Raw genomic sequence first — 13580 nt, forward strand, 5'->3', positions numbered from 1 at the left:
GTTTATCATAGATTAACAATATATATTATCAACAAGATGGTGTGTCACATGCAAAAACAAAGCAAAAAACTGTCTGCATTATGTTTACTGTCAAATTCTAGAAGCTAATGACAACCATTGTACCAATGAATCAAGTAACAAATCTTCTAATCGCACTAATTCAAAAAGAGCACACTTGAAATTTGCCGACACATTTGTTTTGCACCGACACTCCATCTAGTTGATAGTATTGTTTATCTTAGACGAGAACCGTCTAGAAGGTCTTCCGATGCAGGGCCCTGTGTCCTTCCTCGTCGTACTCGCGCTTGGAGACCCACATCTTGCGGAATGTGTCCAGCGACGCCAGGATGGAGCCGCCGATCCACGTCGAGTAGAGGCGCTCTTGCGGCGCTGAGATCTAACGGAAAACATAAAATCATTTTAGATACATAGAAATATTCTTTTTTTATACGGAAACCGAAATGAAATTACAAAACTTATACAGGATATTATTACGTACTTATTAGGTACTAACACATAGGTACAAAAATTAGGAATTGCCGGTTAAGTATATATTGAATATCGCTTCGCTCGGCTCCCAAGGGTTTAGGAATGCGAGGTTGGTTTATATGAACTCGCTTCGCTCGGCTATTTACGGTTTAGGAAATACCGGTTAAGTTTTTATTGCCTCGCTTCGCTCGGCTCTCAAAGCTAGAGTGTATGCAGGGTTGAGATGTAGGTATGTCCTCGCTTCGCTCGGCACTTTACACTTTAGGGAATCCTAGTTATGTTAGTGCTGCCTCGCTTCGCTCGCCACTCTAGGTTTTAGGAAATACGGGGTCGATTTGAATTCTCGTTCATCAATTTTATATTTATACGATTAATAAAAACATTTGACTTTGACAGCGATTTTTTCAAGACAACCTTAAAACCAATTGAAACTTACCCTAATCTGCATATCCTCCGGAGCCATTGTCTCGATCTCTGCGTACCTATAACCACCTACAATTGAGACTCACCACAATCCCCGTCATTTTCCCGTCCTTCGGTCCCACCCACTCTCCGGCACCTGGCACTCACCCTGATCTATATCCACCTACAATTGAACCTCACCACAATCCCCGTCATTTCCTCGTCCTTCGGTCCCACCCACTCTCCGGCAGCTGGCACTCACGCCCGTCATTTTCTCGTCCTTCGGTCCCACTCACTCTCCGGCAGCTGACACTCACCCCCGTCATTTCCTCGTCCTTCGGTCCCACCGTCCACTCTCCGGCACCACACTCACCCTGATCTTCATGTCCTTGGGCGCCATCTTGCGGATCTCGGCGAGCAGGCGGTCCCCGAAGCCGCGCAGCAGCGTGCAGCCGCCCGACAGCACCACGTTCTGGTACAACACCTTGCGCAGGTCCATGTCCGACTTCTGGATCGCGAACATCAGCACCTCGTGGAGACCTGGGGGGGATAATTAAATAAATATGTGGGGACATCTCACACATAGATGTACTGCATTAGTTCTTACTTGGCACGGAAGGTAGGCAATCTTAAGAGTGATTTAAAAAAAATAGTTGAAAACTAGGTTTTAAATTCTGTAATCAAACCATTTAATGTGTAATAATACCATACCATTTAATGTAATTGTACGGTTTATCACGTACAATCGTACACTAGATTAGTTAGTAATAACAATAGATAGTAATAATGATGCTGATGCACGTAATGCACATATTTAAATACCATTAAAGATAGAAATAAAGCAGTGATTGTATAGACTTGTAACAGGCGTCTTTCACTCAATCTCCATCACGACCCGACCTAAATACTGTAGGGGGAACCTCTGTCTTCCCTACAGTAATAATACCAACCATATAATTTAATGTAAATAGTATAAAAAAAATTCTTATGTTGTATTTTTGTCTGCGTCTATTTTTTGTATGCAATAAAGTGTGTAAGTATACATACATATTTATACTTTATGCTCACAGGGGTATAATCGTGACAGTTCTGACATTGCGAAAAAGAGACGCTTAGCTACATTAAGCGTAAGAAAGAAACGTTAAGCTGTAAATGTTTTTTGTCCTTTTTGCTGAGGCGCCTGTTTACGTCAGTTCTCTGTGCCAAACAATGAAACAAATGAAAAATCTGTGCCAAACAAAGGCTGACAGTTACAACAAAATTTTCTAAATGCTATTTATTTTTGATTTGCTAGTGATTTGTGGGTGTTTATTAAGTTTATTAGACTATTATCATCACTTAACGAGTGTGTGACATGGGTGGGTGGATTTTGTTCGGTTGTATAGAGCATATTGAACGAAAACACGATGGAATGATGGATGAGATATATTTTCACATGTAAGTAGATACTATCAAGTTTAACAAGCTTACATTCATCATAGTACTATCTATTGGCTCGATTTTAATATAAAACGATACTAATTTTAATACTGTAAGGTCTTTTAGTATCAGTTTTAAGTAAAAATTACGAGGTACCATATCATAACAAATCACATGGTGTTGCAAGTTATTGAAAATTTATTTTACCCACAAATATTATAGTATGCAAAGAAAACACTAGAAATTGTAACGGACTCGGGTTGGGTTTACAAATGGGGCGCACGAATTCGGTTTTTGTGAAGATTGTATTTTGTAGAAGTCATTCTCCTCTTTCAAATGAGGTGCCTCTCATTGTGAGGAAACGTTCGTTTCGTTTTTTTCTTCTATGTGTGATTTCTTCTGTATAATATAAAGTTTATTGTATTGATACGAAATACGTGTTTCCTTTTAAAAAAACCCCATCACATATTTGGCCCACGATTATAATGCTCATGCTCATCCATTTATCTCTGCTTCATAGGTTTCCGACAGAAAAAAAAATATCAAGAAAATGGATAGACATTACCGGTCGCACAAATTGGGAACCAAAGAAACATACAAAAATTGTGTTCGGCACATTTTGAAGAGGATTGTTTCGATTGGACGAAGACAATGAATCATACAATCAACTCAGTTTGTGTATATTAAACAATTATATTGAAATCAAATAAGTATGAGTAAAGTTTTTTTTCTTATATCGTCGGTTGACAGGAAAAACTCACTAAGGCAGATTTTTCAATATTCAGATAAATGTTATCTGGGTAATACAAACATTGAGAAACATTGAGACGCAACAGCATCAAAATTATTTCCCAGCAAAACTTTTATCTGGCTATTGAAAAATTAGCCTTTAGTGTCTTTTTCCTATCAACCGACGATATACTCAAGTTTTGTTTTTATTATTATGATAAGTTAAATTTCCCCATATTTAGGTTTTATTTTTTTGTCGGCAACATCTATGGTTTGAGTGAGAAAGAGAATAGTGCACACGGCGATTGCGAATCTATTTGTAGTTGATCTGAGTTTATGCTGCAGTTAATTTGCTGAATAATATTTTCATTAAAAATACACACAAAGATTGTTTACCTTTTGTGCCAAGTAAGAATTAATGCAGTCTAGATACATAGAGACAGACATGTCATTAAAATAAATATCTGCTCTGGCAAAATTCAGTCGTATTATGATAGGAGTGGTTTCAAAGCTGATATCTCACCCTCGCACTCTTCGCCAATGAGGTCGGGCCTGAACAGTACTTCTGGCGCTCGGAATCTCGACGGGCCGATCTGAAAATAATAAAGAATAATATTAAATTAACCGCCTCTTCTTCAGTTGTTATTTCACAATGCGACAAGACGTGAGAAAAGTTTTCCGTTGCGATTCTCCTTGAGGTAACTTGATGTAAGTGAGCGCGATGCAAATCTTTGTCTTGTCGTGTACGTTTTGCGCCCCATGCTAGGTATGCTGATAAATTATTTTTGCGATAAAAATCTTCATATGAAAATCGACCTTGGCCGGAAAAACACGAAGTCTCAATCAAATATTTTTACAAGATACTAGATCCGATCGAGCAACTTATGTTTTTTCAGAAGGGCTAGCACGGGGCGCAAAACGCGCACGACAAGACGTGACAAAAGATTTCTATCAAAGCTGCGTGTTGTGAGTGAGCGCGACTTATTTTTTGTCACATGTTGACGTGCGTTTCTTGCGCCCCGTGCTAAGCCGTTGAGGGCGTCCCACCTCGATCTGCTGTCCGTCGGGCAGCGTGTACTGCGCCCGCTCCGTCTCCAGAGCCTCTTCCTTGAGCGGGTTGGGCGACAGGTAACAAGCTCGCTCCTTCATACACCTCACTATCTCTAGCTCGGCCGAGGTGCGCAGGTTCACTCCCTCCTTGCGTAGGAGTAGGCTGCGAAGGGCAGAAATTTATTTATTGGGTTAGTTGAGGCTGGAATATATAAAAGCGCACAGGTTCCCTATTTTGACCTCACTGAAGAGCTACTCAACAAACTCGAACGTCTTAAGAACTTGTGAATCTGATTCACTTTCGGATTGCGGAAATATGATCACATTTCTGAGCCATCTCCACGCCAGTGATGGACCACCAGGACGAGGTCACATTTAATATCGAGATATTTGTAAATATCGTGACATAATATTCTTATTTTTTATGATGTTATGACAATCGCTATTTTAATGTCCTAACCTTATTCGCCGGCTACATCGGCCCTTATGATAGAGTGAAGCATTAGTGTAACCATTTATAAATGTCGCGACAAAATCATATTGTGATTTTTTATGATGTTATAACAGTCGATAGCGCTACATTTTTTATCACGCAAAATAATTTTGCTCTCATGACTTTTCCCTCTGAACACTTGGTCCGACTGCTTAGTCCGACTGATCGGACCAAGTGAACTTTTTTTTCCTATTGGTTCGAATCATCGGATGAATAGGAAAAGTGAGTCCACTTTGTCCGACCGATCGGATCAAGTGAACTATTGATCCGAATCATCGGACAAGTAGGAAACGTGAGCAGCTGGGTAGAAACAACTTCCCATCAGAGGTCAATAGAAGAATACAGTTAGGCTGGGCAGCATTTGGCAATTTTCATTTGTCTTCTCGTCGCCCATGCCACAAAGTCTCAAGACGAAAGTCTTTGATCAGTGTGTCATACCGGTTATGACCTATGGGGCTGAAACGCGGACACTTACAGTGGGACTGGTTCACAAACTGAAGGTCACTCAGCGAGCTATGTTTGAAAGAGCTATGCTTGGAGTCTCTCTGAAAGATCGCATCCGGAACGAAGTAATCCGACAGAGAACTAAAGTCACCGACATAGCTCACCGAGTTAGTAAGCTTAACCCGCCAGTGCTCGCGTCAAATTTCGTGACACAAACAGTCGCATGTGGGTCTTTTAGACCCGAAAGTAAATTGATCTATTTTCTCGAAAAAAAAAGAAAATTTAGATATTATTGTACATCAAACGTAAGGTTAGTAATAAATCTATATTCAAATCAAAATTATTTATGAATTTATGGATAAAAAAATATGTTTTGACAGTTTCAAAAGTACAATGCTTCATGTTCTTATTTATCTACATAGGAACATAAATGACAGCTTATTTTTATTAATTTTATATTTACCAATAAAAAAAACTTAGTTTTATCTAAACTAATAACCATTCTTCTCAGTAACAAAAAAATAATTAACTTTTTATATAAAAAAATAATCAACAATCAGCCTTCAAAGTTAACATAAATTTACATACAAAATTACTTCTTCCTTGTATTGATTGATTTGATTGATTTTTGGAATTCTTTATTAAATAAATATAAATACAGTTGACACACAAAAAAATACAAAGTGAGTCGACACACAACTTCAAAATGATTGTTTTTACCAGGCTAGGCACCTACAAAAAACTTATAACATGAACATGACCTGAACTTGTATTGATTAAGTATATAATTAGGTATTTTCTTCGGTATTTTCACATATTCGGATTACAATTAATGCATAAAAATGCAGTGTGATCTCTACAAAGATCGTCTAAAAGGTTACGTGACATTTCTGAAAAGAAAAAATAATAAAATAAAAAAAATATCAAAAAAATTATACTGACACAAAGCGTCGCTCATGGGTCGAAAAGACCCATACTCACTTTGAATATCCATCCTGCCCAAGTGCCGCGGGCAATCTGGTCGGGGTGGGGAGTGCGGCTAGCCTATATGGTTACTTAAAGGTACTAGGCACGCCAATTAGTAATATCAAATATTTTAAAAGTTATCGTGGTATAAATAGAGTGCTGGGTCTTTTCGACCCACGCGCGACTATCCGCGGGTTAAGTGGCAGTGGGCTGGTCACATTTGTCGAAGAACCGATGACCGATGGGGTAAAATTGTTCTGGAGTGGAGGCCGCGACTAGGCAAACGTAGTCGCCCTCCGGCTAGATACTCCGGCTGGTTACGATTGGATGCGGAAAGCTAAAGATCGCATCCAGTGGCGTGCTTTGGGAGAGGCCTACGTCCAGCAGTGGACTGCTATAGGCTAATGATGTAATAAAGTCTCACTGTTGTTCTCTTTTTTGTTGTGCTTAGAATGTTTTTAGTTTATGTTTTTTAACCTATGGTTCTTAAGTTACCTAAAGTTCCGAATAAAGATTTGTTTGATTTCTAAAAATTGTGTCACTATTCTATACTATTCTATTCTATTCTATTCTAAAAGTTTTAGTTTATTCTGTCCGACTCCGACTACTTGGTCCAATCAGGCGGACCATAAGTTCTAATTTCAAAGTAGTAATGATAGTCCGATTCATTAATCGAACCAATAGGAAAAAAAGTTCACTTGGTCCGATCAGTCGGACTAAGCAGTCGAACCAAGTGTTCAGAGGGTGACTTTTCACCACTAATTTTGTGTCATTCGAAAAAAATATATTTCTAGTTACCGCAAGTATCTGGTGACGTCACGGCCGGCCACGTCAGCCCGCATGATCGAGTGCGGCATGGCGAACCCCTCGTAGATGGGCACCGCGTGCGTGACGCCATCCCCTGCGTCTAGGACAACGCCTGTGGTGCGCCCTGTCGCGTATCTGTGGAGGGAGGGGGGTCTTATGTTATATAGCTGTTCCCGCGAGCTACGCTTCACCCTAAAAAGTTTTCCGTGGAATTCTGGGATAAAAAGTAGCCTATGTTCTTTCTTAGGGTCTAGAGTCTAGACCATCTGTAGGTATACCAAATATCATTCGAATCCGTTCAGTAGTTTTAGCGTGAAATAGTAACAGACAGACACAGTTACTTTCGCTATTAGTTAGGATTAGGATGGAGTGGAAGAGAAGTGGTAAGCTATTAACAAGGTAAAACTTTTTAATGTTGCTTCAAAGTTGCTCACAATGATCACCTAAGTCTATACTGCATTTTTCATACTTGGCACTAAAGGTATACAATCTTAGATCCAAGACCTAAATCTTGCTATTTAAATTAATTTAAAAACTAGGTTTTAAACATAAGAATGAATACCTACTTACTAGCAAAAATAGTTACTTTCGCAATGAAACCATTTAGTTTAGCTGTAGTTATTTGTTTAATAATATTTTGATTAAAAAATCACACAGAAGTATAAAAAAATTCAGTATATAGAGAGGCTAAGTGGTCATTCTGAGCAATTTTTAAACAATATTCAAAATTTTACCTAGTAAGTAAGTACATACGCAGATTCTCATAAAATTATTGGACAGATTAAATTAAAATTGTGTAAGCATAAAATTAAACCTATACTCACAAACTAAGCACGGCCTGCATGGAGACAAACAGAGCGGGAACATTGAAGGTCTCAAAGAACACTTCCGCGGACTTCTCTCGGTTCCTGCGCGGGTTGAGAGGAGCCTCCGTGAGTAGGACTGGATGTTCCTCGGAGAATGTCGATAGCTGGTCCTGTGGAGGTAAATGAAAAGGGTTGAGTATCAAAAATAGAGTAGGTTTCTATTTATCTAACATTATCATTGCCCCAGCAGTGGGGACGTAATGGGTTGTGATGATGATGATGAAACATTATCATTATCAATGTTTTTTTTTTTTTTTTTGGTCTGTGAACTGTCAATAGAGGCAAACTTGCTCTCATAATAAATTCAGTTTAAATACCTTAAAAAGTGATAATATATCAAGAAAATACTGTGAAAGTGAAAATAAACACAAGTGCATCATGTGATATTGTTATTCACGCGTGAAACACTAAATAAATACGAAAATTAGTGCAATTAAAATTACGAGTGAAAACTTAATCATTTTCTACCCTCAAATAAAAAATTCAAAAAAATATTTTTAAAATGAGTAAAATTCCAATATTTTATTGAAACATTAATACCCCGGTGGATAACCCTGTACCAGAAGTGGCTGTCCAGGCTTCTGGTATTGGAAATGCTACTGGTGAAATACATAAACCATCAAAAGATGTTGCCAAAAAAAATGATTTAACATCAAAACAATTTCCAAAACCTGTTCAAAACACTCCAGGAATGTCTTCAAAAATCAATCTTGATCCTTATAAACAAGCTACTGATGAAGAAAATGACTGGCAGACTGTACCAATCCTTCGCCAGCATAAAAATAAGAAGAGAAAGTTTAGTGCCCTATCTCGTGAAAAGGATTTACCAACACAAAATAGATACTCACCGCTCCAGGTTGATAAGAATGTGGAAACAAATCCAATGGAAAAAACAACTAAACCACCTCCTATTTTGCTGTATGGCATAGTGAACATTGCAAAACTCAAAGAGGTTATTGATGAATGTTTGGACCAGTCTCAGTACAGCTTCAAAATAGTTACGAAAAATCAATTACGTGTTACTGCTGATACCACTGAGTCCTACAAGAAACTACTATCATTGGTTCGAGAGAAAAAAAATGATTGGCCATACATTTATTCAAAAAAATGAACGGCCATATAGAATTGTGATTAAGAATCTACATCACTCAACACCTACTGATGCTATTATAGAGGCAGTAGAGAGTACTGGAAATAAAGTATATGGAGAGATTATCAACGCTAGATATGGCCCAGAAAAGACTCCGCTATCAACTTGGTTCGTAAATTTAGCTCCGGGCCCAAACATAGATGCTATTAAAAAACTGAAATATATATATCACACTTCTGTAAAAATTGAAGATCCGAAACAGAAAAAAACAGTACCTCAATGTAAGAGATGCCAGCAGTATGGTCATACAAAGAATTACTGTATGCGACCATACAGATGCGTGAAGTGTGCGGAGAGTCATGACACAGCTGACTGTCCAAAAAAAGATAAGACAGATCCACCTAAGTGTGCATTATGTCTAGGAGATCATGTGGCCAACTATAAGGGATGTAAAGTCTTCAAAGAAATCCAAAAAAGGAAGTTTGGTACCAGGCAAACAACAAAAACACATGTAGTTAAAAAGACAGAAGAAACAACAACTTCGGAGCCACCAATGCATAACAGCTATACATATGAAAACCCAACTGCTAACAAGACATATGCTCAAGCCACAACTCAGGGGAACGCCATAAACCTGGAAACTATCATATCAAAACAAGCTGAAAAGCTAGATCGACTAATAGATCAAATGAGTACCCTCATGGGTCTCTTAACAACACTTGTCACTAAATTAGTCAAATGATGGCTCTCCGTATTGCTACATGGAACACCAACGGTTTACTAGATAAGAAATATGATGTGGAGGTACTATTAAAGATGCAAAATCTTGATATTTTATTGATTTCTGAATCACATCTTACAGAACAAACAACAATGATCTTAAATGGATATATCACCTATAAAACACCTCATCCAGATAATACTGCACATGCTGGTACAGCAATAATTATAAGGGATAATATCAAGCATCAGCTACTACCACAGTATCAAACTCCAAAAATACAAGCCAAGTTCAAACGTTTATTGATTTCTGAATCACATCTTACAGAACAAACAACAATGATCTTAAATGGATATATCACCTATAAAACACCTCATCCAGATAATACTGCACATGCTGGTACAGCAATAATTATAAGGGATAATATCAAGCATCAGCTACTACCACAGTATCAAACTCCAAAAATACAAGCCACATCCATCATGGTACATGACAAACAAGGTGAAATTACATTATCGTCTGTTTATTGCCCCCCAAAGAAGAGATGGACCACTGAAACTGATGATACCGACTTTCATGAATACTTTAAAACCCTGGGAAATAGATTTATAGCGGGTGGCGACTGGAATGCCAAAAATATACTTTGGGGTTCCAGACTGACTACAACCAGAGGGCGGAGACTTAAACATTGTCTAATGAACAACCGTCTACAAACCATTACAACAGGCAGACCAACCTACTGGCCTACTAATAGATTACCAGACTTATTGGATTTCTTTATATATAAAGGGGTTCAGTCCTACTTCTTGGATATTGATGACTGCCATGATACCACCTCAGATCACTCACCAGTTATACTTACCATGAGCACAACTATAATCAGTAGACCCAGAAATCCCTATCTTTATAATAATCGCACTGATTGGGATTATTTCAAACAACATTTGAATAAAAATCTGGATCTTAAAATACCACTAAAGACTGATGATGATATTGAAAATGCCACTATATCATTAACAAAGTGCATACAAAATGCTGCCAGAGCCAGCACACCAATTGACTCCAAACCCATGGAAACAATTAATAATCTGCCCATACATGTGAAACAAAAAGTATTGGAGAAACGTCGATTGAGAAGAGTGTGGCACTGTAGCCGGCATCCTGACGATAAAAGAGCCTTCAATAAAGCGGCAGCTGAGCTTAAAAAAGTTCTTATAGATGCAGAAAATGAAACTATGAACCTGTTCCTACAAAACCTAACACCTACTGATCCAGCAAAAAAAGAGTATTCTCTGTGGAAAGCTGTCAAATCGCGTGATAAACCACAGCAAGCACAACATCCACTCAAAACACAAGATGGAAAATGGGCGAAAACAGACGAAGAAAAGGCAGAAGCTTATGGACAGTTTTTAAGAGATGTATTTACACCTAATGACCTAGGAACAGACACTGTAGATAACGAAGTACATAAATTCCTAGAAAGCGACCTACAACTTAGTCTTCCAATTCGATGTTGCACACCTGCAGAGACCCGACGTGTGATACATGATCTGGAAATGAAAAAAGCACCAGGATTCGACCTGATAACTGCTGAAATACTGCGAAACCTGCCAAAGAAAGCCATTATGTATATGACAGCATTATTTAATGCAGTACTAAGAACAGGCTACTACCCCAACATCTGGAAAGTCTCCCAAATAGTTATGGTTCTAAAACCAGGAAAGCCACCGCATTTGACTTCATCTTACAGACCGATCAGCCTACTCCCAGTCCTATCGAAATTACTGGAGAAAGTCATATCTACACGACTCAATGAATGTATCAGTGAAAATTCTAGCATACCAGAACATCAATTTGGCTTCCGTAGAAACCATGCTACTATTGAGCAAGTTCATAGAGTATGTGAACACATAAGAAATGCTCTTGAAAACAAGAAGTACTGCTCCGGGGTGTTTCTTGATGTACAGCAGGCATTCGACAAAGTTTGGCATAGTGGGCTCCTATATAAGATGAAGAGAATATTACCTCACAATTTATATTCAATTCTAAAATCCTATCTTGAAGATCGCATCTTTTATGTGAAGCTGAATGATGCTTACTCGTGCTTTTATGATATCAAAGCTGGAGTACCGCAGGGCTCAATACTAGGACCATCACTCTACCTATTATATACAGCTGATGTCCCAGAATCAAAAAGTGTCATGACAGCCACCTTCGCAGATGATACTGCGGTTTTAACCTCCAACGAGGACCGGGTAGAGGCTTCGAAAACACTACAGAAACATCTAGACAAAGTCCACACTTGGATGAATGAATGGCGAATCAAAGCTAGTGCATTGAAATCAAGTCATATTACCTTCACTCTACGAAAACAAGACTGCCCTGCAGTAAATCTCGGTGGAGAATTACTGCCACACAGTAATGTAGTGAAATACCTTGGCTTCCACTTAGACCGTAAACAGACCTGGAAGACTCACATCCAACAGAAACGAGACCAACTAAACCATAAATACAAATCTCTGGAGTGGCTCCTGGGCAGGAAATCTCGACTATCTGTGGAAAACAAGACCTTAATCTATAAATGTGTTTTGAAACCAATATGGACATACGGCATTGAACTGTGGGGAACAGCCAAAACATCTAATACAGAAATACTACAAAGGTTCCAAAATAGTGTGCTCAAAGCTATAGTAAACGCCCCATGGTTCTCAAGAATGGAAGATATCCACGAATACCTAGGTCTTAACACAGTTAAGGAGGAAATATATATGAAAACAAAAAGATACAAGGACAGGATTACCCACCATCAAAACAAGCTTGCCCAAATGCTTAGCGATCCACCTAAGACCAGACGCCTGAAGAGGCTGCACACATGGGATAACCTATAAAAAGGGGAAGCAAATAATAAAGGGTGCCTGACAATGGGAGGGCTACCTTACCAAGCCAAACTCTCTCAACACAACTGCTCATAGTACACGTACTGATCGCATGTTTGCAAAATCATAAAAAAAAAAAAAAGAAACATAAGCTTGAGATAGCAAGCTTAATATGTCTTATTCGTTTGGATTTTATTTGTAGCATTCTACTCACTTTACTATAAATATAGTTCCACACTCTCTCCATATCGTTCCAATCTGTGACAATGCCGTGTTCCATGGGGTACTTGATGCTGAGCAGACCGCGGTGCTCCTCCGCGCGGGGGCCCACAAACAGCTCTCCTTCAAGGGCCCCCGCCATCACGCGGACGTGCTTGGGACGACCAATACTGGGAAGTTAATATAAATGTTTAAGGTTGGAAATGATATTATATATCTATGGTTTTTCAGTTCAATATCGCAACTATGGTACACTAAAGGTTAATGGTGTCATACATTTTATAATACAATATTATGTTTGCAATTTTGTGTTCTTTTTAAAGTGTAATTATCGAACATCCATTACATAGTGGCTAACATAAGACAATAGGAGACTTTTGCAACCTTATTATGACTGCCTGTAACAGGTTATGTGTATACTTACTAATTTGGAAATCTGCATTTTGGTATTTGGTCCCCGGCGAAGCCAGCTTTGATCACACCGGAGCCCTGTGGAGAAGGATTATAGCAACAAATTCATCTTTATTTGGGCATGTATGGCATACAAACTACATGAGTCATTTTGTATTATGTTTCCCTCGAAACACAACACAATTCAACTCAAAACATTTCGTAACTACAGTACAATAGTTTTAACCCAATTCTGATCGTGAAATCCAATAGTTTCCTGTGAATTCTTTGGAAATAATAAGGAGTGCCTAATGAAAGCACGGTTTAGATTTAAGACAAAATAGAACGATATTTACGTTATCTATGACGACGGGTTGATTTACTATAACATCGTTTAACTCCATTTTAGCTATGTATATGGAAAACTTATTGATAATATGATAAAAAATTTATTTATTTGCAAAAATCCACATTCGTGCAAAGTTTGCAGTAAACGTAAAATGACATCAGAATTTTAATGTTGCCAGTAATTAGTAATAGAATAATCATTTCATAAATTAAAAATCTAGCATTTCAATACCAAGGAACACAACGTAATATTTTGCACTAGCAACATAAC

At 38.3% G+C, this 13580-nt stretch overlaps 1 protein-coding gene across 1 annotated transcript; it reads right to left on the reverse strand.

Annotated features, from left to right (window-relative positions):
- Positions 1 to 60: 60 nt before the first annotated feature.
- Positions 61 to 13478, reverse strand: LOC105389958 (alpha-centractin). Its single transcript, XM_011561168.3, has 9 exons — positions 13318 to 13478; positions 12996 to 13060; positions 12567 to 12741; positions 7624 to 7775; positions 6791 to 6934; positions 4087 to 4252; positions 3563 to 3632; positions 1265 to 1431; positions 61 to 397 (listed from the first exon to the last, which is right to left on the reverse strand). The coding sequence occupies exons 1-9, from the start codon at positions 13363 to 13365 to the stop codon at positions 254 to 256; spliced, it is 1131 nt and encodes a 376-aa protein (XP_011559470.1). The 5' UTR covers positions 13366 to 13478; the 3' UTR covers positions 61 to 253.
- Between the last annotated feature and the right edge of the window lie 102 nt (positions 13479 to 13580).

Source organism: Plutella xylostella, chromosome 24 (assembly GCF_932276165.1).
Source record: "Plutella xylostella chromosome 24, ilPluXylo3.1, whole genome shotgun sequence".
NCBI classification, from domain to species: Eukaryota; Metazoa; Arthropoda; class Insecta; order Lepidoptera; family Plutellidae; genus Plutella; species Plutella xylostella.